The sequence below is a fragment of the Lathamus discolor genome, chromosome 4 (genome assembly GCF_037157495.1).
Source record: "Lathamus discolor isolate bLatDis1 chromosome 4, bLatDis1.hap1, whole genome shotgun sequence".
In the NCBI taxonomy this organism is placed as follows: domain Eukaryota; kingdom Metazoa; phylum Chordata; class Aves; order Psittaciformes; family Psittacidae; genus Lathamus; species Lathamus discolor.
Window position 1 is genome coordinate 60,954,137 of NC_088887.1, and position 27,741 is coordinate 60,981,877.

Here is a 27,741-nt window from a genome sequence, read left to right on the forward strand (position 1 = left end):
GCAGCACTTACACGTGTACTCCCACAAACAACAAAGCACCCTGTAAGTGCTGCGTGTTTGCTCTGACATTCACTGAATACAGGCACAAAGGCCAAAGTCAACCCAAGACCAAAAGAAAAACACAAAGCTAATATTTACAAACAATGCGTTCAGAGTGGGTTTACTCAGCCGGCAGTGAGACACTCTGAGGGGTGGGAGAAGAGCTCTGCAATCTGGCTCGGCTTTGCCCTCCAACAACTGCATTTTGCTGCTACTGGAGCCAGGCCAGTGTCCCACCATCCCACAACTAGTGCCAGCCATGCCCAGGGCCTCAGTGTGAAACACTGCCTCCATCTCACAGCGCCCTGAAGGTACTTTATATCACCGGGCTTAGTCAAGCACCCTATGTTCTTAACCATAACCATATTTTATCAGAGTCTGTGCCCTGGGGCCAGTCAGGTTACACTTTGGGCTAAAAAATCCGCAACCCAAGAAGGTACAAGAGGAAAAGCCCACTGCATTACCCTCTCCCATCTTTGCTGCATCCCAGCTTCTGGCTCTCTTCCATCCCACCCCTGCTGAGGGCTCCTTACCTTCCCCACGTTTAAGACCGTATTTACCACGGGTCTAGGTCTTATAACTCTCATAGAACGATAAAGCTTTCCCACAAACTCACACTCTTATAAATTCAAACTGTTTTATTCCAAATATCACATAAATTAAATACATTTTCCATGAATATTGCAAATATACATGAAATGAACATTGCAGTTTTTAAAAAAAGTTTTGGCTTTGCTTATGCAACAAGAAGTGCCAAATGTGGTTAGAACATGAACTCCTGTATTTACTAGATACAAAAAGGTGCAGATTAATAATTTATATTTATACATATGTACACACTCCATTTCATAACTAGCTTTAAAACAGTAAAAAATGGTTTCAAGTTTATCTACATTACTCGTTTAAATCTGGTCAGAAGCCCCAGATAAGAGTTGATACAATCATTTCACAACTGCAAAATTAAGGCGCTACCAAAATACCAGTTCCACTAGTGTAAAATGTAACAGGAATAGAGAGTGTACAGCTTTCTATTTATCAATTTAAAAGTGGACTGGAGAACAAGGAAAAAGGAGCAGTAAGAAACATGACAAGATCTACAGGTTAGAAGTACAAAGAGATCTCGATGACTATCAAATGAACATATTAAAATACAGTAGATAAAAGGCCTCAGTGGCAAACAATTAGTATGCTTCTGAAAGACAAAAAAAGGTTAAAATATATATATCATTTTGTAGCTTGAAGCTCTACAGGTGAACAACAGGTGTAGAGGTAGAGGGATTTTTTTTTTTCTTTTTGGCCTCTTTATGATGTATAAAGAAGGGCCACATTCACCACAGTGAAAAGACTCATCATATATCCCAGCATCCTTGCTTGGACAGCAAGCAAGAAAAGTGTAATGAGCTAGAAAGGCAACAAATCCTGTCTATCTCTTTCAGGAGCTCAGCTCCAGTGCTTCCACATGTACCTTGGCGGTAAGTTACATCTAAGCAAGATCAGCCGTAACATAGACATTTCCTCTAGAGAGGAACAAGACAGCTAGCTTCTCCCATGAGGTACTAATGGATGCTGCAGAGATTATACGGCAGAGATAATTTGGTAACAATGAAATTGGTACTTTCCCTTAGAAAGCAAGTACCACAGGGCAGTGGTGATTTTTTTTTTCCTTTTTATTATTTATTAAAGCTTTGCTATTTGATCAGCATTCCATGTTTTGGAAGAAATGTCAGCTTTGGGCTGCTAATAATTATTTGCATCCATACACAGACAATTCCTATGTTACCATTTATCCAAAACATCAGCCACTGAAATGTATACCACAAACCGCTTTAAACCTTGACTAAAAAAAATCCCTCTATTGTTCAGCTTTCTCTTTAATAACTATCATTCCATTAATGATGCAGGCCTTCATGAACACAGCAATGTCACTTTCCATGTAGTATGTGTCTTTACACATTACAGAACAGCAGTAAACAACCTCTCTTGTTCCATAGGGTTTCCTCTCAGAAGTACCTCAAAAGTAGATATCTTGAAAAATCACTTTTGCAAAGAAGAATATTCACATTAGTTACCCAGGCAAAGCCAAGAAGACACTAACTAGCACCTTGATTTGTTTTTTTTTCTTAAACGCACTCCTATATGTAGTTAAGCACATGTAAGATCAGGGACCAGCAATACACAAACACCATCAGCATCCCCTTGCAGCTAAACTAGTAATACTCAAAACTAGGCCAGACACACAAAAGAGCAAGATGAGCAACACTAGAAGAAATACACAGCATGGAAAGGCATGGGAAGAACAGGAAGCTGAACAGAAAGGATTGTAACATGAAATACAGTCCATCTTCTGATCTGAGAATTAGTTTTTGAAACCACCCTTCGGTAGCTCAGCTGACAGCAGGCTGAAAGCCTACTGACTTCCTCCCCCATATATAGAACAATTCCTTAATACTTCAGTGACTTCCTCGTCATCACTTCCAAATCCTGGAGGAAATGCATTCAACTTATACTCTGTGTATTTTGGTGATGGTAGCAAAACTTGCAGAAGGCTACTGTAGAGGTTATGACATCATTGGTTGTACGTTAATACACTTCACAATTCAGAGAATATACTTACAAACTATTTAAATAGAAAAGGCGTGTTCAAGATAGAGGCAGTTACAGTACATTCAGGGTATGTTACAGAAACCATTTGTGGTAGCCATTTGCTGAAAGGAAAAAAAATCTGTATTATTTGTTTCCCAGACCACACAGGTTGCAACTACAATACCCAAAGAGAGCAGGTAATAGATCTCAATCACTGCATTTCAATGCAGTCTTCCTCCAGAACTCATGTGCAAAGTGGAAAAAAAAAAAAATTAAATACATCTTCATTGACAAGTAAGGACAAAATAACTAAAAAAGAAATCAGGCACTTTGACCATTTAGGTAAACAGCCATTTCTTCTTCCCAGACTTCTGCATGTGAACAAGCTTTTACATCGGTCTTCCTATGCTTGCAGCACATGGAGATTCAAGTCAACTTTTTTCCCTGTTGGTAATATCAGTTCTGCTTATAGGAAACTATGCCAATTGAATTGGTTAACACTGTGAGTTATTTCATTGGCAGTGAGCAAATGTTGATCATTTGACTGACAAGCGATCAATTTAATAGCTATCAAAGGTAGATTTTAACAAAACAATACATTAAAAAAAAAATAAAAGAGACAAATGAAGGTTAACACCTGACTCAAGCTTGCATTGAGACTTGCCTTTATAGGTTCGGTTTGTGCCTCTTTTCATGGTGTTATTATGGACTGATTTCCATCACATACAGCAACTGGTACTAAACTACAATACTTTTGGTTTGAAACACGTTCAGTAGAGATCACCCCAATGTAAGGGAAGTTGGCATAACACTGCAGGAGAAGGGAGATGGAAACCTCCCAGCATTTCATCCTTGCTGATCCCGCTCTCAGAGCAGGTGTTCAGAGTAAGCTGCAGCACGCCTCCCTTGTACTTGGGGTGAAATCACTATTTCACAGCAGCGTTCATCATACTTTAGGGAGCCGGTTTGATTTGAATTTAGCAGTAAGACCAGCTAGGATTACTTTGATTTTTCTTTTCAAATAAACCAAAGTACACCTTTCCAAACATTTTGTACATACTCAATCTGCTACAACACATAAATCACAACATGAGGGATTACCTAAGGCTACTAAATAGTGTACTTATTCAGTAGCTATTATTCTTTCAGATAAACATCCTCAGATGCCTTGACCACGAACGGCTTGATATTGTTTTCCTCCCAGACTGCTATTTGCTGAAGAGAGAGATGCAGGTGTATGACAGACTGCCTAGCAATTCACTTAACAGAGCATACTGTAGGCTACAATCTTCATGCATACTTCTGCCAGGCAGCGTAACTCCTCTTCCATCCACTACCTTCAAGAAAGTCTAGGAAACACCTCTTCAACCCACTGTCCGGTTTCCTTTTCCTACCAAGTGAAAATCCAAACACATGCAGGCCAATGGTGCTACTCTAGTACTTAACTCTCTTGCAGGCTAGAAACACCAAATCTATTCGTAGTACTCTGAAGCAACTATCCGCATCCATCAACTACGCTCTAAGCGCAGCAAAGCTTTGTAGAGGCTCAGATTTCACCAGGGCAACAGGAGAGAGTGCAAGGTTTGGTGAATACCCAGGATAACAAACCAATGCCATCGATGGATGCAGGACGCAGTCAGAAAGGGCTGTTCCTTTTTGAAGGAATCTTAAAAAAAACAAACAAAAACCCCAAACCAACCCCTCCCCCTTGGCCCTCCCCCAGAACAACCTGTTGTGAGATGTTTTGGGTGCCCACTCACAACTGAAGTCCATGTTATCTGGGTCTTTTGCGAGTCACAAATATCAATACACGTCTGATGGCAATAAGACGATCTTTAAGGGAGGTCATAGCCAATATAGCCAGCTGAGCTCTGTTTTCCAGAGGCAACACTGCCAAGAGCCACCAGTACCAGGCAGGACCACTGGGGTTGCTCTGCAAAAGGATGGAAAGACATGCAATCATGTATTCACTGTCACTGCTTCATGAACACCACCTTCCTTCCCACCCTCTATCTGCTAAGAAAGCCACCACAAAACAGTTCAAGCAACAACTAAGCACTTAACTTCAGGTGCTCTCCTTGTCTATATACACTATTAAGACTGGTCTCTTCAGATACCAACTTACACTGATTTATTGTTTTCCATTCTTCATGCTAACAGACCAAAATTGAGTAAATAAGAGTTTAGAATGTAAAAAAAAAAAAAAAAACCCCACAAACAAAAACACAGCAAAAACCTGTCAGAAAATAGTTTTGTATAAGAATTCTGCAATAGAATAAGGCTGCGTAAGTAAGAAGGTTTTATTACCTGTGGCTCTGGTTCTTTTCCTGGCATGGACCCAAAATGATTGAGAATTTGCACTTTCATATTGTCTTTGAGAGAAGTAAACCAGGCAACGGCTTGATCATAAACTGAATCATGAAGGCGGACAAGTTCTTCATATTCTGGTCCTTCAACCTTATTATTAAAAGAAGGGAGATGGAACAAAACACGATTGATACCATGGAGTCCATGCTCCCTCAGAAAAAAAATAATGCAGTAACTACAGCTGTTCAAATGTCCTTATCTAAGCAAACTGTACCCAAGTCTCAGATTTCAAACCTGCGATGCTGGAGTCATTTTACCCTCCCCATGGCGTTGTGAATTGACATTTCTTGAAGCAGTTACTGCCTTTCCTAAATGCTGGCAGAGCAGAAATCTGCTCTCTAATCCTAGGATATCGTATTAATCATCTCAAACAACAAACCTCGAGTCCCTGTCACAGAAGGGCTGCTGAACATTGGTATATTGTCTGGCAAAATGGAAGAAACACTACTGCCACCGAGCACAGAGACAGGGGGTCCACAGCCCTCAGAGACCAGCAGTATTTTATACAAGTGTTAAAGCCATGGAAGGGCAGCCAAAGAGGAAGAGGAGGAGGAGGAGGGCAGACACCCGAGCAGGCCGGAAGCAGGAGAAGTGGATGCTTTCCCAATACCAGGAATGGCCATTAAAAAACCCCAAATAGCCTCACTGAGTCAGTGTTTTAGTTGCACAGGCCTGTTGGCTATCAGGGAAGACAAAAAAGCATAAGCAAAAAACCCACTACAAATTGGTGAGCTGTGTTTTTTTCCGGTTGGTTTGTTTGGTTTTTCCCCCTATAATCTGTACATACCAATGGTGTGATTCACCTGTGCTACTCTGACGCACATCTGAGATAACTACTCTGGATGCCCTTCACAGCTGAGAACAGCCAGCTCGAGAGGGCAATTAATCTCATCTTAAGGTAGGTATCTAAGAGCAGGTAAGAAAGGCAGCTTTGGACTGAGACTTCTCACCATCCGATATAACACGAATATAGGGTGTTGAACACAGACATCAACCTCTCAAGTGAGACAAGGTAGAGCTCACTTTAATTATGAAGAGGTGGGTCTCTGGCAGCATCCATAAGCAATGCCTGGCTACCCATGTTTCACCATCCTTCAGAGCAGAGCCCACACTCTGGGCAGACTACCTACTCCAACCTTTTGCAGTGTAAGGCATGTCCATGCAATCTGCCTTTTGTGCCCTAACAAGTAACTGCATCACCCTGCACGGGTTAGAAAAGCCCTACTAAGACTTTATAGACTTGCACTTCAACTATATGAGCATGCTGAAGAGCTATATGACCAGACTGGACTTCATCAATTGGCAGGAGATTACTAATAAACTCAATATTAAGAGGGATCAGGGTTTTACAGACATGCTCTGAAGATGATCCAGGAAGTCATCATTAAGCATGGCCAAAAATTCACCCTATGGACAACACCCATCACAAACACCTTACTTGATGCAGGTGAAGAGGACTTGTTTTCAAAAACTATTCCCCTCTCTGCACTCCTTTGCTCTCAGCCAGCTCTGATGGATGCTTGTACAGACATGGTTAACTACATGTCACTAAGATCTCATTTTAAGAACAGACTCCCACTTTTGTTTGAGGACCTGTTCTGTAAATGAGAGCTTGGAGGTCATATGAAGTCAGCTGTCTGTTCAGTGCAAGACGAGAACAGTCAGTTCTCTAACAACAGGGGTATGTGCTCTTAAAAGGGTTTCAAGTCCCTACCAGTTTTGTATGTTAATCTGACCTCATCCACACATCATGACAGACCTCAGCACCTGAGTCTCAGCAGCTACTTTGAGATCCATGAAGGGAGTGTTAACACAGCAGAAGTAAGGGTAGAAAGGAAGAAAGGGAAGGAAGAGACAAAGTTTGTTCCATGGTTTTTTCAAAATAGAGCTTTAGTAGTTATGATATTGGTTTAAAAATAATGCACAGCTAGCTTGAAATGCAACAAGGCTATTTAAGTGAATCCAGCAATACATGGGTATGAATAACTTTGCACCATAGATCACCTTTTTATCTTCAAGATACTCGATGTTTGCTGTGTTATATCCATCTCGCTGGCCATGGCTTAAGACCCTAAAACGACGGACACCAACTGTATCAACAACTGAGCGTCCATCAGGAAAAAACTTTACGTCCCTGATCTCTAATATACAGCCATGATCTGCAAATCTGAAATGACAGAAGGGCATAAAAGTGGAAGTCATCAACAAGTGTTTATAGACATCAGGAAAAATACTGGGCCTAAGTCACCACTTCTTATTTGAATGAGGATCCTACTTGGGTGACAATACATTCCTGCTCATTCACATAAGCCACACAACCCCCACCCTTTCTGTCTTCCCTCAGAGGTCTAGGGCAGCAGCATTTTCAGAGTGTGTTTGTGGGGCGGGAGGGTTGGGAAGGGCCAGAAAAATAAATGGAGCATGTTTTATGCTGGGAGTTGCCAGCTGGTTGTGGCAAATTCACCTGGTTTGCAAAGAAAACAAGACCACCATACAGAGGTCCAGGAACAAATGCAGGGCTAGGAGGGCAGTACCCCTACGTCAAGGTGTAAGCAAGAAGACTAAAGGCTTTAGAAGGAAAAGGCCTCTATGCAGCAAGATTTTTCTTGCTGTGGTTTCCTTCAAGTTAAATAAAACAGATTTAAAAAACCAAAACCCAAACTTAAAACCACAAAACAAAAAAAACCCCACCCCACTAAAACAAACCAAAAATAACCCTCTTTAGAAAAACACATTTTTATCTATTATATTTCAAGTAAGCAGAGGTTTTAATCACACCCTGGAAACAAGCATACAACAAGTTCTTATTTTAAATTATCAGGCTTACCTAACTCTACATTTGTGCTGTACTGAGTTCACTAGAGAGGCTGACTGCACGGTGACTTCACCACAGTACATTGATTTGTCAGCATTTGCAGCCAGGCACCTCAGCTTAATGCTAAGCAGGACAATACACTGTATCTAGTCACATCTCAAGGTATCAAATCCCCACAGGATATGACATTTCATCAGGGAAATGCGCGTTTTACCAGGGCTTGGCCATTTCTTAGATTGGAATGGTGAAAAAAAAAAGCAATGCTTGTGGGGAAACGACCCCTGTTCCTACTCTACCAGAAATCCTGGGTTTGGAAGTGGGGGGGGGGGGGGGGGGGGGGGGAAGCTCACCAATGTGCACAACTGTGCTCTCTTGGCCATTGTGCAGAACAAACTGAGGAAGAGCAAGAAGAATACAACTGCACACAGCTAAGCCCTGGGGCTCTCTCTACCAGTGGGATTGCAAAAAGCTAGTTTATTATAGCAATATTAGACTAAATACTATTTAAAAAGCTATATGACAATTGTTTTACATTAGTGTTTTTAGTGACATTCATACTGAATTTAGGAATTAATCTAGAACTAAAAGTGGCAGGTTTTTTTTCCACCTTTCTTTGAGAAGTTACTTTGGGATAGAAAGTGACTTTAATCAAAGAGAGACAAGAAAGCACCTGGAGATGGGCATAAAATGAACTGACACATTAAAAGCTAATTTTCTTCTCCCACTTTTAAGTTAAACTGGAGAAATAAAACAGAGGAAGGTAATGAATTGACCATGTCTTGTCACTGTGTTTTTCAAGGGAAGTATGTATCCCTGTCTTGGTAGATGAGGCAAAACAAGTTTCCCCACTTTTTGTATTCCCAGTTGATTTCGCAATTTTGAATAAACAGAACACCATCTTTACTTGTGCAAGAAACTACAGCCGCCTGCCAGGTGTCTCCAGATGAAGGCTTCCAATGCTTCAGTGTTTGATTTAAATTACCATGCTTAAAAAGTTTAATTATTTTGGTAACTCAAACCAGACAAAATACAAAAAGCTAACTGTAGTGGCTGCATTTTAAAATACCCTTTATGACACTATCTAATAAACCAAATTCTTGTGGTTTTGGTATTGTAACCCCTTGGCCCTCTGTTTTGGACCTGACTCTAAGGAAGTCTGGCTCTTCCACAGGCTTTCACAGATGTAAAGGGAGTTATTACTGATGTCCTAGGGTCATTTTGTTGTTACTCTTATAATCATTTGCTTCCAGAAAACTAGTTACAGTCCTGGAAGGGACTATGGAGCATCACTGCCGCTGGAACCTGAACTCCACTGAGTGCAGCACTGATAGCACACCAACTGGCATGAAGCACAGCCAGAGCTGACTGAAAGCTGTAGCACCTCCTGTATTCTTACTGCCACCGGTCAATCCCCATTATGACTGCCCTTCTCTCGGCTCCACTGATGATCAGCTACAAAAATGCAGCTCCTGAGGACGCCTAACGTGTTTAAAAATTCCCATGTTCATCATCCATTCTACAGTCTGCATCATGCCAACATATCTTCTGATGTCAGCAACTATCTATTGCATCTCTCTTAAGACTACCTCTTTTTTCCCCATGAGCATCTCCTTATCCCCTTGACCCAAAACCCCCTTATTTTTAAGGCCTCTTCCAACCCAAACCACTCTAGGATCAACCCAAACCAATCATAGGATCAGAATGATCCTATGATTCTGGGACTTAAGAACCTGAGGGCTTTCATAGAACCACAAAACAGCCTACATTGGAAGGTACCTTTAACGGTCATCTAGTCAGTCTCTGCATGGGGAGTTAGAAACACATGTCAGAATTGACAAAAATTAATTAAAGGTAAGATCATACAGAAAGACAGTGTAACCCACTCACTGCTTAGACACTGCAACACAGCAGTAAAGACAAACATCAAAATTCAACATTCAGCAGCAAAACAGACTTCTCAGCCACGGGTATACTTTGTCTCATTCAGAAAAGCTATGGCAGGTTTGACTGGTTGGGGCTTTTTTGTTTGGTTGGTTTTGGGTTTGTTTGGTTTTGTGGTTTGTTTTTTTTTTTTTTTGGTGGGGGCGTGTTCTTTTGTTTGGGTTGGTTTTTTGGTGGTTTGGTTTTTTTTTCTTTTAATATATATATATAAATATATATATATATATATATAAAAATACATATTATTTTTGTTCTTTAAAACTGAGTAGACAGTCACTTTATCCAGACAGTCAGCTTTCACTAGAATAAACAAGATAAAAAGCTTTCCAACCACACAGACAATTAAGTGCTATTTTTGGAGTCTTTAGTAGCAGGATGAGTTGTGTTCTTGCTATCCAACAGAGGAGCAATAAAAAATTGCATCTTTATGTCAAAAGGAATGTTTAAGATACAGAACTAAAAAGCCAGCAAACTTAGTACTAGGACTGGAAGGAACCATAGTGGTTTGGGGAGACAAGTATACTGTGCTGTAGTACTCCATGAGCATCACAACAGCCTCTGCAACAATAGGATGTCCTCCGCTCATCTCCTTACCCTTTTAATTCATCAGCTAAGCACATGCCAAATTGCTTGGTACCAGTTTCCATGCATCTTCTTATCATTAGCCGGTAACGAGGTTCAAAGACATGGAGTGGGCAAGGGATGGTAGGAAAGGCCATGGTACACACGAAGATGGGAACATCTTTATTCAAACTGTAAGATAATTGTTAAAAAAAAAAAAAAAAAAAGAAAAAAGATAAAAAAGTTCAGCTATTTTCTGGGTACTGCCCTATCCAGCATAAACCCTTAATGTAACAGAGATTCCAGTGGTTTCCTCAGATTCATTCCTCATAAACGTGTACCTGATCAAGATTTGTCTTTTTTACAAGACAAACATATTTCATGACTCTGTTTAATGTATTAAGGAACCAATCCCTCTAATCTATTTTCATATAGGGAAAATCAGGAAATTATAGACGATTTCTCAAATATGTACATACCACTACATCTAGCTTAAATACACAAGGCAAGATTTTGGTGATAACCTTTTGCAGTAATGTAGTACCTAAGAACTCGCCATGTTCAGAACAAGATGGTAGAGAACTCCCAAGCTCAGTTAAAGCCCTTTAATTTTGAAGAAGCCCACTAATCCAGTTCATTTTTTTTCAAGCTTACTTGTATGTATTTTGTTTCTAGTTGAGTTGTAGAGTAACAGTCACAAATCACGGACGAAACTGGATCCTTGAACTTCTCCTGACCTGAAGTACAACCCATTTATAATTTGAATTCTACCCCCAGAAAACCCTCAATATAACTGCATAAGCGTTTACGCTGTTTCAGAGAAAAAAGCAATTATATTTTAAGAATACTGTTGTGCCCCTCTACCATTTAAGCACATTGTTGCAAGTTTATCTGCAACAAACTTGTTGAAAATATTAAACATCTGGCAGGTTTATTTACGAATTCATTCATTCTGTGCGTTTTCATAAGCAAATAAAGCAGTAATTTAGATTCAGAAAGAAATTTTCTAACAGCTGCCAGTACTAAAAAGAACACCTACTTTGACAACTCCTTCATTTCCTCCTCATAAACTTTCTTCCTTTCAGATAATTCCTCTGGCAAGTAACGGACGATCAGCTCTTCTGTAAGGATGGTCTTCTTGTAAGTTCTGCTTGCCAGAAACTGCAAAGAATAATCAACTCTTAAGTCTGATAAGACAAGAGGTAACATCTCTTCCTCTCAATGCACCCCCTTCCTAAGGTGAAACAGCACATTAGTCAGGATTGTACTGATTCTTCCTCCTTTGAAGCCTTCCACTTCAGGATAAACTTCACTCAAAGTTTCATCATAACTGCACTCCAGTGCCCATCTGACTATAACCCCGTGCCCTTTTTTCCGGCAGAAGTTGTACTAACAGCAACAAAAGACAGTCCTCCCTCCTCACTTTTGCAGAAGATCTATATATTCTTTTCACCTAGAACTGCCAGGTTATTGTTAAGAAGTACTCCAAGTACAAGACAACTTACTCCTGCTGGAAAAGAAGTGCTAAGCAAGGAGAAAGCATTCCTTGTTCACCCCAGGTAGATACAAACTGGAAATGTGGTGTGAACAAGGCTACAGCTGGGACTCCCAGGCATAAGACTGGTGCGATACTGGAAGTCTCTATTCTTTTAAGCACCAGCAAACGAAATATATTCTGAAGCAAATAAGGTCTGTGCACAGCTTTATGCTGTGGTACTATTGTGTTGTTCTGGTTTCACAGAAACATAGAATAGTTCAGGTTGGAAGGGACCTTCTAGTCATCTAGTCCAACACCCTCTGCAATATGCAGTAGCACCTTCAACTAGATCAGGTTGCTCAAAGCCCTGTCCAATCTGATCTTGAATGTCTCCAGGGATGCTGCATTTACCACCTCTCTGGGAAACCTGTTCCAGTGTTTAATCACCCTGATTGTAAAAAGTTTCTTCCTTGTATCTAGTCTAAATTTACCTTTATTTTAAACCCATTACCCTCCGTGCTATCACAACAGGCCCTGCTAAAAAGTCTGTCCCATCTTTCTTATTATGCCCCTTTAAGTATTGAAAGGCTGCAGTAAGGTCTTCCTAGAGCTTTCTCTTCTCCAGTCTGAACACCACAAACTCTCTCATCCTGTCCTTATAGGAGAGAGGTGCACCAGCTCTCTGATAATTTTCATGTCCCTCCACTGGACCTGCTCCAACAGGTCCATGTCTTTCCTGTACTGCAGACCCCAGAGCTGAATGCAGTACTCCAGGTGGGGTCTCATCAGAGCAGAGTGGGAGAATCACCTCCCTCCACCCGATGGACACACTTCTTTTGATGCAGCTTGCAAGTAGAACACACAAAATCCCCCCATAAATGCTTGAAGAAGAACACAGCTTTGTGCATTCCTTGTTAATTGGGGTAAGGACATACTTACTTCTGACAGCTTCTCTTTGCAGAGTGGGCAATGTGGATTATGGTCAAGGCAACGCTCAAGGCATTTGAGGCAAAAGGTGTGTCCACAGGGAGTGGTAACAGGTTCATAGAACAACCTGAACATGAAAACATGGAACAGAAAAGCTAAGCTACCCACACAGACAATGCAGATTCCCAAACTAGAAAGGAGTGACTAGACTTAGCCATCTCTTACATTCCTGCTTTTGTATAATGGACAGGTGAGTTTTATCTAAGGATATAAAAATGGTTTTAATTTTTAGAAGTGGCAAACAATGGACAAAACCACAGTGTAAAGCTCACCAGATGAAACATTCAGCAAAAAGGAACAGAGTAATGATTTAGACGTTCTCTGGCCTTCTGACACCATGAAAACTGTTTTCAGAAGCTACAAAGGCTTAATCCCAGGTCAATGCAGTTTTACCTCATGCAGAGGGAACACTCAAAGTCCGATGCATCCACCAGAGTTGTTGGTACTTCATTTGAAGTGACAGTGGTGTTTTCAGGTAAAACATCTGCATCTACGTAAAGAAGACAATTATAGTCAATATTTAAATATTACTGCAAATTCAGATGCTGTTTAAGTTGGTTTTCCACAAAGAACCCAATTTCTCTCTTTTCTTTTTTGAAGTTTTGTTCAAAACAAACATATTTCCCATCCAAGTTTCAGAGTTTCTGGCAGGAAATCTTCTGGAGAGCAGAGAATGATGTTTATGGCCAGAGAAAGCACTGTAGGCTGAATACTCATGATTTGCTTCTTCAAAGTTTTTTTGTTGGTGCTTTTTTTTAAAGTCTGTTTCTTAAAACACTCTGCTATTGCTTTCCCACCACCATCACCACTCCCACATCAGCCACGCCAGATGTTTTAAAGTACATTAAGTCCAGAATTTAATTTGTTTACACACAGTCAAACCATTTCATCAGTGTTTATTATAGATTTCTCAGCATGGGTAATTTTTCTTACAAGTATAAAAAAAAAAAAAAAGCTTCAATTCTTCTAGACCAGGCTGCTGTGCAAATCCCAAGTTTCAGACATCTTAAAGTTTAAGGACTACTGAGTTGCATTAGCTAATACTGATTTCACTAGCTCAGTACTCTGCAAACCTGGAGGCTAAACACATCACTTAAAATTCTGCCAACCCCGGTTTCTGGGGGAGGTATATCCCTGTAGTTAACATGCTTAAAGCGTATGGGCTTCAAACTTCGCAGCAGCAGCATTTAAGCTCAAGAGCTATCAGCTTGAGCTTCTGTTGACATTTATACAAGCAGACTCTGCAACTTCTTTTACAATCCACATCTTTGTTGCTCAGAGATGAGTTGCAACAGAGCCATGAATGCTGCCTCCACGTCCTTTTTATTAAACATATTATTCACCGTTAAAAAAAGCTCAGCTTTTTATGTTAAGCTAAAACACTAGGATGTTTTGTTAAAGTATAACTTATGCTCAGCATCTGGTTTATCTCGAGCACAGATGGGACAGGGGAGAGGGTACTGATGGTGTGTGGCCTACAAAGAAAAAACAGTGTTATCTTTAACCTACATCTCACATGTTAGCATTTAGTAATAGCAAGAACCTAACTGTGTTAATTCTGCAAATAGTAACATGGCATTAGGATCTAGCACAGACCAGAAATTAATGGTTATGGGTAAAACACGATCTCTGGCCTTTGCCGTGAAGATACAAACAGGTCAGATTTCACAATCTATTTACTGAGTCTGCAGTTCACAGACAGGGTTTTTCCCTTCACAGCAATGTGATCAGAAACTGGCCACACATTGATCATTTGCAGAGGTGGCAGACAGACAGAAGCACTTGAAGACTTTCCATATTGCCAAGCAGAAGTCAGATTTATCAAGGTGTGGGTTGGTTTTATTTTTTCCTTTAAGGAGAAAAAAACCTAGCATTTTCAAACTATTTCAATTAGCACCATTTTCAAACTCCCTTTTAACCAATTACTTCACTACTCAGTGCAATGTATTGCCCTCAACATTTTTATCCTGAGTACTAAAACCGCTCTGGAGGTCTTTGTTAGAAGCTTGAGAAGCATACCAATTGTAAGCACAGCTATCAAGTGACAGAAAACCTGGGGGCTTTTACCCTTTAAAAGGCTCCTTTGTTTGCTTGGAAAATTTCATGTAAAGTTGCATGTGACTGTTTCTGATGCCAGCTAAAGATTAGTTTCCAGGCTTACTGCATCTTTCCTTCATATAGAAAAGACAATGAGGTTCAGCTATACCTCTGAGACCCAGAAAATGGAAATGGCACCAGCAACATGAAGACTGAACTGTTAGTGGATTACACATGGGAAAGGGAACATTTGAGAAAATAAAACACAGTGCTCATTTAATGAATTAAAACTGCTCTGGAATAAGGTAAATAGGCTGTTAAGGCAGAAACAGACACACTAGACAACAAAATATTTTTCCAATCCCTGTAGAGAATGTTTCACCAACAAAAAGGGAGCAGGAAAAGTTTACCATATTTCAGTATGTGCAAGAGAAATTCCCTTTTCTAAGCCACAACACAAACCTTTTTTAGGAATCTTATTGGGGACATCCAAGCTTTGTAAGTCCCTCATATCACTGGACAGCTTTCTTTTTAAGCCAACCCCAGGTAAACTGGAGAGAATAGCTCCCAAAGACTTCTTGTTGTCTTCAAAATAGAGATCCAGAACATGATGGGAAACAGGAGAATCAGTGCTTCTAAATACATCGGATTCTTGGGACGGGGTTTTTGTTAGCCTGAACACAGTATCCTAAAAAAATTAAGAACAGTTATATCCAGCATTATACAATTTTGCTTTGGTTTTGTTAGGTTCTTTTTTAGCTGTATACATCACCAAGAGGTCAACGTCCCTACAATAAGCAAGGGAGAAAGGTCCATATCAAAGTCAGCCAATCTCTATTTGCATAAAACAGGGCCACTTTTCTCCCTACAGCTCCTGCCTCTGGAAATTATGTTCCTGTCATACCAAAATCCCAAGTGAAAAAGAAATACCCACAAGTATAATTGACCCCCACATGAAGGCATCATATGTTTTCTGAAGCAAGAGTTTAATTCTCTTGTTCTTCTGAGGAAGTACATCCCAACAAGAGATCCAACAGCAATGAAGAAAACAGGCTGACCATGAAAGTACATGCCTATGTGAGTGCAGACAAAGACAATGTCACACATATCAGACAGAACCTTGTGTTACTATTGGTACTTTTATGTTGAACACATCTTACTTTACCTTTGAGGACCCAGCAACAGAGCTATCTTCCACAGCTGACTGTGTGTTAATGCTACTCAGAAATGCAGGTTTCAATCTTGTGTAAGATGTTCGACTAGAGAAAGGTGCTGTTAGACTATCATGCACATTTTCAAAGGCTGGGAAAAACATCTCACACATTATCTAGTCAGTTAGAGAGAGGAAAAAAGAAAAAAGAGTAACAATTATGACAGATATTTATGTTTGCATGAACACAGATACACAAACTTCACAGCTTCTGGAAGCCAAGAAGCTTGCAACAACCAGGACATCTCACATTCCCCAATGCCCACAGGAACCGTGAATGGCTGTCCCTACTACAACCACAGACACATCCCAAGGTGCTCTTCTGGTGCCCACCTCCCTTCCCAAAGACTTCTGCCAGAGGAGCACCTAGGGCAGCACACTGTTACATCCTTCTCCTGCTTCTGTGCATTTCCACCTTGACCTTCAGATCCCTGCCTGCACAAGTCTTCAGATCATCCTCTCCCATCAAAACCAGTCAAGGAGAGATGTGTTTAAGCTCTCCTCATGCCCCGCATCCATCTCCTCTATCCTCAAGCAGATTTCTGCCCTAGCTAAAAGCTGTGTAGAGCCTGCTTCCTCTCTTACCTGTCCCCACCAAGTGTCCTGCCAAATCCCCATTTCCTTTTATAAAAGGTTGCCTGTATGGATGGTCACAGAGAACCAGAAGATGGTTGACTGACACTAAGTGTGTTTAACTTCCCATAAGGGACAAATTGCTACAGAGACTGCAGGACTTTTCCAGGACAGAGCAGCATAGTTCCTCCTTCCCAACTCTCTGCCACTTCACACTAAAACGTGGTTTTCTGATGGGCACTAAAATTAGCAGCCTCGAGCCTATGAAATCCAGATGTACTGGAATCTGGCTGACATACTGCAAGTGTAATCTACAAATAGCAGGTCCAACCTACAGATCTGCAGTGGAATTCACAAATATACATTCCCCCTGGTTGAGGCATCAACCAAACCCAAGAGGCACCTTGCACAGCTCAGTGTTAATAAGGCTTACTGGAGAACCTACTAAATCAAATTACCCTTTGGCTGTTTACTATCACTTAAAATAACATGAATTCTACTTGGCTGCAGGAGTAAGAGCAGCACGATGGCCAAGAAGTGGCCAGTAAATACATTTTTTACCTTTTGGGCTTCTTTCTTCATTGAGCTCCATTCAGGATTTAAGGCAACACAATAGAGAAACTCCTTCAATGCTTCCTCGGTCCTTTCCAATCCAGAAAGAGCTTTTGCTTTCACATAATGACCCTGTTCACATAAAGGAAACATACAGATCTAGAGATCTCTTCTGAAGTGGCAGCAAGACATCAGCAAACAAACTTGGAAGTTCAGCTATTCTGCACCTGCAGAATAAGACACTTTTTGGGTAACAACCTCTTTGACACATGTCTGAAGGAGTGTCAGTTCCTTTTACTGGAAGACGATCCCCCAGGAACCCACTGCTGCATCACACCCTGCCAAAGGCACCACTCCTTAGATACCTTTTCTTTAGGGGGGACCTGATGCAGAATGAAGAGGGGTATTTGTCTCCCCAGGGACCGAGACTACTACATATCCCACCAGGCTTGATACCCCAGGGAACAGTCTCACATACCAGGGCAAACTTAAGTAGTGAAGCTGCATGGGAAGGGCAGTGGCATGAGGCAGGCTGGAGGTGGGAGCTGAGGGAGCAAAAGATTTTATGTTCAAGACATTCCCTCTTCTCCTCACCAGGACAGAGATGATTTTTCACCTATTTTATTTGGCTAGAGAAGACCAACAACATTATGAATTTAGGCCAACTTGCCAATGTTTAACCCAAAACCTTTCAGTTCACCCTACCTCTCTCACATCCTAGAGTAGCACATGGCCAAGAGGTATGGTAGCCAACTTGGGGACAAGTCCTACTTTATCCCCACGGATATCAATTTGCAGTTAAAATCTGCAACTATGAAAATTACTGCCTTAACATTTTAAAACAAACTAAGTGTGCATTTAAACATTTGCCTCTTGCTTGTCAGACGGAAATGTGGTCTGCAAGTCCACCTCTGATCCACATGCAGACCTCTAGGCTCTGCTGAAAGTACAATTTCATCAGTCTAAGAGACATGCAGATACACTTCTCTATTCTTCATACTAATTCCAAAAGATCCGGTATCACACAGCCTTCCTGAGCAGGTACCTCCTTCATGCTTTCAATACGGTCCTTCAAGATGAGGCCTGTTAAAATCTTTACCTTTCTACTGTTAGGAAGAAGGAGGCTTGTACCAAAAGCCAATAACAAGCACTGGGTAGGACAGTTTAATTAACTTATGCCATTTGATAACATGAACAAGAAGTCTCAGTACATGCCAGCCTCTCAAGGTGAGATACATTTTCTTCTCCTGACTGTAATAAGAAGAGAGGTACTGTGAGGCCCAACCCTGACCTTCTTACGTTGATGCTTGGAAAGCCTCTGTAAACCTTTTCAGACAAGCCCTAACATGCCCGACTTGCCTGTCAAGATTACTCCACTGCACTGTGAAGGCTACAAACGCTGTTTGGCCTCATCTTCTGGGGCCACAAGAGCCATTTCCTTATCCAAGGAAAAGGGAGAACTGAGCTGGGCTATCTACAGACAAAATCATAGAATCAGAGACCTAACGATACCTAAAAATACCTGATGATCCAACAGCAAAAGTTCAGGCCAGGAACTAGAGGCCCCTACACTTCAGAGAAAACTGCTGCCACCTTCCCTTTCCTATTTTCACGTGGACTGGAGGGCCTCTGTTTCTGTGTGCCACATACAGTACACCTGAAAATTTCTCCCTGCCTCAGAGGCTCCAAGGACCTGGTTTTCATAGCAACTGAAAATAAACTAACTGGTCTATTGCTGAAACGACTACAGTGGACCCAAGAACTTCACCAGTATCCCATCGAGCCATTACAGTTATTAATAACCCAAAAGGTATTGATAAGGGAACTGGTGTCTGAGTAGCTACTCCCATGGTGAGTTTTGTTTTATGGTCTTTTTTTTTTTTTAGCTACACAGCGCATGTTTGAGCTTATAATCGCTGCCACTGGATGAGATGATGCAAGATACAAAACAAAGCTGATGCCCAGGATTCCTGGAGAACATGGATTCCGGATCAGCGCTCTTTACATGGAATTTCTCACACACACGAGTTAAATGCATCTGAGACACTGCTGGTTATGTCATGATGACAAATTTCCTTTACAATTAGCATTCTTCAGCGATGTAATTAATAAAATCTCTATTCGCCTACAACCAACATGCATCACATTTCCATGGATTCAAGGAAAAACAGAGAAGACACTTCAAGAAGACACCTAAATGTGTGTAGTTCATCTTTTTCCCTCTGCAGAGAAAACCAGCCAACGTCACCCAAGATGGATTCCTGACTTGATGAGAAATGATCCTGGACAGAAAGCCTTCAGAGACGAGTACCTGACGTGTCAGAAATTACATGTTTCAGCCCGCACCGCTCTGCTTACCCCATCTGCAGAGAGTTAGCTGCAGCCCCACATGCTGAGGGGTCCTTACAACCCCTCCTTAGGCTTTGCAAGGCAGCCACAATCTGCCTAAAATCCTTCCCCAATTCCCTGTGCTACCCTCTCCAGGTAGCACCCACGGGCTTTATCTGGTCAAACCTGTACTGCAGTTTTACTACTGATGGGTGAGGGACTGGCTGGAGATGTAATCTTAGGTGGAGTGAGCTGTCAGACACCCAGTCTAGCCTCAGGCAACCAGCAGTTAGGATGAGTACCATGTGCTTCTTCCATTTCTCTTTCATAACATCGTTTCTGATGCTTGCTCCAGACTGCCCACAAACCAGTGCTCCTTCCTTTTGTTATGAAAAAAAAATCTCAACCCTCTTCATGAATCACCATGATGCACACAGGAATTGCAGAGATGACCTCAGTATTAAATGGGGGAAAAAAATAATCCTGAAATACAGTCTGAAGTGCTCCTCAGAAAGACGCATTGGCCAGCAACTGTCAAAACCACCCACTGTCTGGAGCACAAGACCCCACAGGGACCTGCAGGGCCACACTGGGCTGCCAGACCCAATTTTTCTGCCAAGCTGCAGCACTAGCCCTAACAGATCAATGGGCATCAGCACAAAAGAAACCACATCACCACTGAAATCCCACCAGCTGGAGACAGGATAAGGACCTCACAGATTAGTCCTACAAAGAATTTAGCTTTCAGTAGACATTTCCAGTCCTGATAATGCCATGATGTTCTTCCAACAACACCCTCAGCAGCACTGTCCCCACCACAGACAGAAACCTCAAGAACAAGCAGTTTTCATTTTGGTTTTTATGACACACAGGCACCGTACCGCAGGCCAGTGGGGTTTGTTTCGGCAGAGGACATCTGCGTCGTGAAGAGCTTGCTGGTAGTTTTTCATCAACGTACAGAGTTCTGCTCGCTGTGCTATTAGTGAACACTTGCAAGGAGCTGGAAGACAAAAAGGGTTGCAAGGAACTCTGTTAAAAGAAGTGTTAGGAGGTGTTAAATACAGTAACCTAATTTCCAGAGTAACCCAAAAAGCATTACTGTATAATGGTTGCATTTATACTCTCCTGTAATGGGAAAAAAGGCAATTCCTTCCTTCTTTGAAACATATTCCTCTCAGCCTGTCAGCAACCTCTACTTTTCATCTAGCAGGACAGATTTCATATTCACACACAGGATGCCACCTGCTCTTTCCCTCACCTTGCTCACAGGACACTTCAGAAAGCAAAGAGAGAAAGCCCCGAATGTTTCTCCCCACAGTGTGGCTTTGCTTGAATGAAATCACCAACACAGGACTTTCATTGAATGTTCCTGTAAGCCACTCATTAAGAAAAACGCATGCAGCCTGCACATTCCTTATCCACTTGCGTACCTTTGCCCTCCTCAGGGCAGGTACATATGATCACACACATTGCCTCTGTACCCATACATCCATGTATAATTCAATTTGCATAGATTATGAACATCTCAAGCATTATTATCCAGTCCCTTCCTAAAGTCCTGACAACACATTTGAAGATGAAAATCTTCTGGCATAAAATTCCACAGAACTACAAAAAAAACCCCATGGCTGATCCATATTCAGCTTGTCCATCAGGACCTAGACCCCCAGGTATTTTCTACAGGGCTGCTGTCTAGCCCAGCCCATCCTGTTGCACAGCGTTACTGTGTCCCAGGCACACCTGTGTTTGCTAAAGTAGGCAAGACTGGTCAGCCTATGCTCCAGGCTGCTGGTCAGTCCTGCCCTTCAGCACATCAACCTCCTCTTCCTCCCCGTCTGGCGTCAAGAACAAACTTGCTGACGTGTTCTGCCTGCTCATGAAGGCTGTTAATGAATGGCTGACTCAGTTCAACACCATTACCAACACCTAAGCAATGCCACTAGCAGCCATGCGCCCAGCAGCCCTCAAGCCACTAACCACCACCCCATGCCCCTGATGGTCAAGCCAGTTGTCCAACCTCCACCCCTACTTCCGCAGCTTGGCCAGGACACTGTGGCAGGCTGTGTCAGCAGCCTTGTAGAAACACACTAAGCCCCAAACAATGCTATGCCTTTGTTGCTAAAGTCATCTCATCTTAGGAGATGAGATTCAGGTGTGATTTGCTCTTGTTCACTCTTGACCTTCATGTGCTGGGAAAGGCCTCCAGAGGACTGGAAGCTGTCTGTCCAGTGGTGACAGCTAAGTGAGCTGGTTAAAACTGTCATCACTGGGATTCAGCTTTAGAAAGGATCCGAGGTGTGCTGAGAGACAGCACCATCTCATTTCTGCAGGTCTTACACTTTACCTCCAAGGTAGCTCTCTCAAGACTTTTCCTCCAGGTGTCACCTCCTGCGTGTCCCTATGCAGGACTCTTGCCTCCATACCTCTCCTGCTCTCTCCAGCCTGCTCTGCCTTCACTGTTTGCATCTCACTTCAGCACAAGCATCCTGAACACATCCTCAGTAAGAGCACGCTGCCCATACAAAGCCTGGGCACACACACACACATGTATACAGGCACACAGACAAAGCTGCTGTGGGTGCCAGTAAGGATTAAGTTCAAGCCCCTACCAGGAGGGATGGCCTAAGATCACATCCCCATCCTGCTGCCTTCTCCCCTGAGCTGATGCTGGCGCTCGTGCAGCAAACCAGGCTCGCGTGGTTGCACAGAGAACCAGAGCAAGCAATCAATTGACTGGAAGCTAATCCAATAAAAACAAATAAATAAAAAGATTTAAGAGGATCAGTTTCCCCTCTACTGGCTCACTGCACTGACACGCAAACACCCAGTGCCAGGACAAGAGATGAGAAGGAAGGAAGCAGCAAGTACTCCTGCCTCTTTTGGCTGTAGCAATCGCTGATGCCAGATACACTAATTGCAGAATGCCATACCAGGGGTGATGCTGCCCCACTGGCCACATCACTGGTCCCGGACAGTGATGGCTAGAGACTACACCCAAAATAAGGAGTTCTGCAAAAGCTAGTTCACACTGTGGGGTTTCTGTCATTCTTTCGTTCGGTTGGCTTGTTTTAACTATTACACATGCAGACTTCTGCAGTGATTCACATTTCTAGCTGATCTCTTAAAAAGACTGCAAGTTAAATGAAATTGAAAACAACCTAACATCTTCAAAAGCAAGGGGTTTTCTTACTTTTAGAAGATGCTCAAATATTAAATTATTTAATTTAGCTACCATTTAAGCAATCTATCTTCTGTATTAAATATGAACGCACACTCTGTATTTCCACCATCATATCTGCTGCAGGAGCCAGGCAGAGTGCTGGGTGGAGTATCTTTTGGCACCAGAGGGAAAAGGAAACAGTGTAAGATTAAGGGGCATGCAAGCCAGCTTCCTGCTTCTGTTCACTACTGCCCATTTCAGCCACAATGACACTTCCTAGCACTTTTCAATACACATTTCAGCACAGTTCAGACATTCAGCAGACCAGAGAGGACAGCTTCACCTGCTCCTTTCGGGGGATCCTATCTCCACTGCAAAAGCTCTAAGCAAAAAAAGCCACTGCGGTGCACAACGGTGTAGCAGAGGCTGCAAATCCTCCCAAAGCAAAGTTCAAAGGCTCTTTTCCAAAGGCAAAAGAACAAGCTACTGAAAAAAAACCAACCCCAAGGCAAACTAGAAAGAGCTGCACATATTCAGGGCTTGTACTTCTTGCTCAGTGAGTCTCAATCACAAAGCAAAAGGTGTGGCCCATCTTAATGAGTAACTGGCAAAGAATGTTAACAGAGAGAAAGGGGATTTAAGAACAGAAAAACATAAACCAGCTTTGCTAGAGAGCAGCGTTTATGAGACTATACTATAACAGGTTTTCCATAGTGAGATGAAGCAGCCAGACAAGATGCCATAGGTGGAAGTGTCAGTTCAAGCTCGCCTCACTCCCTGACACAGCAGCACAGCCTGAAAGCTCACCAGCTCTGGGCTCATGCATCCCTTCATCCCTGCAGCCTCCAGCTGCCTGTGGCACCATCCCAAGGTAGTCTGTGGCTGGTTCCAGGGCAAGGCTAGGTGGACTGGCACCTCAAATTCTCTGTCAGTGGAACTGTGGATGACTGGATGACTCCAATTTACGGTAGGTGCGGAAGTATGAAGAAGAAGTTAATATCCAGCTACAACCTAAATAACTACAGGGTTTCTGTAAGCACTATGATCTCATAGAATCAGCTAGGTTGGAAAAGACCTTTAACATCACCAAGTCCAACCTTTATCCCAGGACTACCAAGACCATCACTAAACCATGTCACTGAAGGCTTCACTACATGGTTTGTGAACACTTCCAGGGACAGTGACTCCACCACTTCCCTGGGCAGCCTGTTCCAATGCCTGAGCACCCTTTTGGTGAAGTATTTGTTCCTAGCATTCAGTTTAAACCTCCCCTGGTGCCGCTTGTGGCCATCACCTCTTGTTCTATTGCTTGCGCTGTGAAAAAAAATCATGTCACAGAAGGTGGAAGGGGAAGACTCAAAGACATACAGAGTTTGGGAACGCTGCCGTATGCAGGCACACTATAAGAACTGTCAAGTTAATGTGGGGAAAAAGTCACACAACAGCTGATAGTTCGCTTTAAAATAATGCGCCCATTCTTTCTTCTGGAGGTTAGAGAGGGGAACCCCCTCCCCCCCCCCCCCAAAAAAGGTATTTCATGAACTGATTTATTATTTCAGGCCAAATTAAAAATGAAAAGCATAGAAATTTTACTGTTTCCACAATACCATGTGGTATTTCCTGAATGGCATTTCCGGAATCAAGCTCTTCTGGGAGCCTGCAGCTGCAGAGCAGAATTTATGCCCTTGTCAGCAGTAGGGATCCACTGCTGAGGCTCCCAGGATCTGTGGCTCCAGGCAGGCGGGACACAGAAGCTTCTTCAGAGCTGCTGGTTCTGGGAGTCTTCCCACGCAGCTCGCTCCCTCCCAGCCATAATCCCAGGGCATCAAACCCCAGCACAGACAGTGCTCAGAGCCAAGGGGCTTGGTGGCTCTCTACCTCCTGGACCCTCCTTGGGACCACCAAGTATTGCCTACCTTGAGCGTGCTTGCCAGCAAAGACTGTCCAAACTCCTTAACCTTCCACTCACATCACCAACTTTGCACTCCTCTGCAGGTGTTTGTTAGATTGTGCTGTTACTTCTGCAGAAGCTAACACCCAAAATTACCTTTCTAGATATGCCCAAGCATTCAAGTTGGGGTTTTGCTGGGGTTTCCTTTAATAAAAAAACACCCGAAAACCTCTGCTGCTTGAGTTTGTGAGGCTGAGAGGAGAAGAGGACTCCCCGTGATCTCCTTGTGCCAGAAAGGCACTTAGATCAATTAAAAGAATTCACCAAAATGAGCACAGATGATGATAAAAGTTTTACTGTAATAAACTACCACTGAGGTTTAGTCCAGGAACTTAGCACACAAAGAACAAGCTTAAGGTCACCAGAACTCCCTAATCCTCCTTATCTGGTGTTTCTTCCTAGAAAAGCACGTTTTATTCAAATCTATTTCAATCCTAAGCATATTTCTTGGATGCATGAGCAGAACTGAAACAGCATCATCACAAAAACACCACTGTGTCATGCTGGAAAGAGTCAGTCTACAGAGGTTTTCAGGGGAAATTTTCCTTACATTTTAAAGAAACTTCAGCCCCTTGAGAGAGTAAGAAAAATTTGGCCTGTTTTGTTATATTACACATTCAGTTACTCAGTACTGGAAGCTTTTTCATAAGGTTAAAAAACAAACATCTATTTTCATTTCAGTGGAAATCAGCAAGATGCAGTAATTAACTGAATAGGAGGCTAGTTTTCTCCTCCAGCCTTCACACAAGTATGACAAGTCCATGCACAGGGGCTGTGGCACAGAGGAGCCCACTTGATAACATAATTAGCAGAACCAGTAAAGACATTCAGGACATTCAAATACAACCTCATTCCACCCTGAAACCCAGGGTCTCCTTTCTAAACTGTTTAAGAGGGATAATGCACATTATGGCATCCTTGCCATCATCAAGTGCACATTTCCTCACTGTTCAGTCTGCCTTAGTTGGATTTCTGGCTGCCCCAATCCCTGGAACCCAGAAAAATCTGGAGAGGGGCTTTTTACAAGGACATGTAGTGACAGGACAAGGGGAATGGCTTTGAACTGACAGAGGGAAGATTCAGGTTAAATACAAGGAAAAAAATCGTTACTGTGAGGGTGGTGAGGCATTGGAACAGGTTGGATGCCTCATCCCTGGAAGTGTTCAAGGCCAGGTTAGACAGTTTTGAGAAACCCAGTCTAGTGCAAGGTGTCCAGTGAAGGTGGAACTAGAGATCTTTGAGGTCCCTTCCAACCAAAACCATTCTGTGATTCTGTGGTTAATAACTGACTTTTCTAAAAGAGTAACATTTTCTGAATATCATGGCTTTTCACTCTGTGCATATACATCACTAGCAGCCTTCAGGCAGTGAAGTACCCAAAGACCCCAGGGGAAGCGTGCAAAAGGTTTTAGCACACAGAGGATGCAAGGAAAGATGCCTCAGCCCACTCTTACAGTCAAGCCCCTTCCACTGTTACTACAAAACAGACACTTGCAAACAGTACTCTGCAGGCAGATATAACACCTATTTTCGCCATGTGACCAAAGCTGGCAGATACAGCGGAGTAGAAGTTTAGGAGCTCTTGATATAGGCTGAAGTGATGAGGACCAGCAGTGCAGGGTACCACCATCCTCTACTTAGAGCCTGCACCACCAGAGAGCAACTGGCTTGCAAGTGCAAAGACCTTCCTCATGCTGCCCACAGCCAGTGTAATGAAACACATTACCTCCTCATTGGAGGCGAGATGCAGGACATGCTTTGCCCTGCAGCATGCTTACCTAGGTGCTCCCTGGTCTGGAGAACACAGGGAGACATGAAGAAACTTCCTTGTATTATCACTTTGACTGAAAAAAACCCACACTGGTGACAGATTAGCTGGATTATTCTTAAGAACATACAATTTTAAGACTGAACTAACTTCTCCCCAGGCCTCTGTATTTTGCTGTTCAAAATCCCAGACTTAAGAACACTTTTTTTCCTGTGTGCTGGACAAAATGCTTTAGATTCCAAGCACTTTTATTTCAGGCTCAGGAAGTCCTCAGCTGTGAAGTTTCATACATTATTCAAAGCCAGACTGTCATCACCACTAAGCACAGTTAATCACTACTCCCATCACTTCTCAGAAAAAGCACTCTAAGGGAAGTTATACTGATACCTGGAAGAAGAGCTGTTACAAAGAAAGCGCAGCTAACTTTGCACCCTCATTTTCGTGTTGTACATACAGCCTTGCGAGGAAGAAGCATGCCAGACTGATCACATTAACCTACGGTTTAGTTTGCATTTCCGCAACCACAAAACCAATGATAATCTTCTTTACAAACCCATTAAGTAATGAATGGCATGGTACAGCCAAAATCCTCAATTCAAGAACGTCTCAGTTTAGAGCTAAGTGTAACATATTAGATCATTGCTCCCTCCCATCCAAATCCTATCTTGCAGCGCTTTGCTAGATGCGTTCTACTTTTTCCAGATGAATGTATCTACACCCCCTCCCTATATTTTAAGTTTCCACCCTATCTTTAGACATTTTTGTACTGCTTCAGGTGACATATCCCAAGCCCATCTGTGGCTGCTCAGCACTAGTATAATAAAAACATTAAGTACACAAGTGTGACTCTTTTTCAGTGCTTACTACTTCTCCCACCATTTAGTTTGGGGTTCAATTAAGGCTTCACTCCAAAGCTTCAAGTCAGAACTGAAGCATCCCCTCAAGCAGCAGGTACAGAGACTGTCCCAAAGCACAATGCCTACAGAGTGAAGTACAAAGACATAACCAGCAAGACAAAACAAACCACCTCAAGAGGTCAACCCCCTGCCTGATCTCCAAAGTACCCAATGAAAGGCCCTGATCCTCCCTAGAAACAGGGAGCTGTGCTAGGTGCACATGAACCCATGATTCATTAAGACCCCAAAGACATGCTGCTGTGCTTCTCAGCCAGGTGGGACCAGCTAAGTAGATCTGCCATGATCACAGCTAACAAGATCAACCTGCAGCTGGATACTGTACCACAATGACTTTACCAGTGATATAACCTAGTTGCCCTTTTTTCTACCACTCTTCAGGTCTCTATAACCTTCCCTTTTTCCAGGTAAAGCTTATTTCAGCCTAGAATTTCTGACTCTGCAAGTTGCAATAAGGACCTTCTTGTTTCTCAGTTAT

The 27,741-nt window shown here is 42.5% G+C and overlaps 1 protein-coding gene across 1 annotated transcript in view; it reads right to left on the minus strand.

Annotated features, from left to right (window-relative positions):
* Positions 1 to 659: 659 nt before the first annotated feature.
* Positions 660 to 27,741, minus strand: part of LONRF2 (LON peptidase N-terminal domain and ring finger 2) — a 35,284-nt gene continuing 8,202 nt past the window's right edge. The window contains exons 2-12 of the mRNA XM_065677689.1: positions 20,352 to 20,470; positions 17,152 to 17,274; positions 15,973 to 16,134; positions 15,270 to 15,495; positions 13,164 to 13,260; positions 12,723 to 12,837; positions 11,346 to 11,467; positions 10,340 to 10,498; positions 6,994 to 7,156; positions 4,930 to 5,079; positions 660 to 4,555 (exon numbers count right to left, since the gene is read on the minus strand). Of these exons, the coding sequence (XP_065533761.1) occupies positions 4,397 to 4,555; positions 4,930 to 5,079; positions 6,994 to 7,156; positions 10,340 to 10,498; positions 11,346 to 11,467; positions 12,723 to 12,837; positions 13,164 to 13,260; positions 15,270 to 15,495; positions 15,973 to 16,134; positions 17,152 to 17,274; positions 20,352 to 20,470 (1,595 nt within the window). The 3' untranslated portion in view covers positions 660 to 4,396. The remainder of the gene's footprint in view (positions 4,556 to 4,929; positions 5,080 to 6,993; positions 7,157 to 10,339; positions 10,499 to 11,345; positions 11,468 to 12,722; positions 12,838 to 13,163; positions 13,261 to 15,269; positions 15,496 to 15,972; positions 16,135 to 17,151; positions 17,275 to 20,351; positions 20,471 to 27,741) is intronic.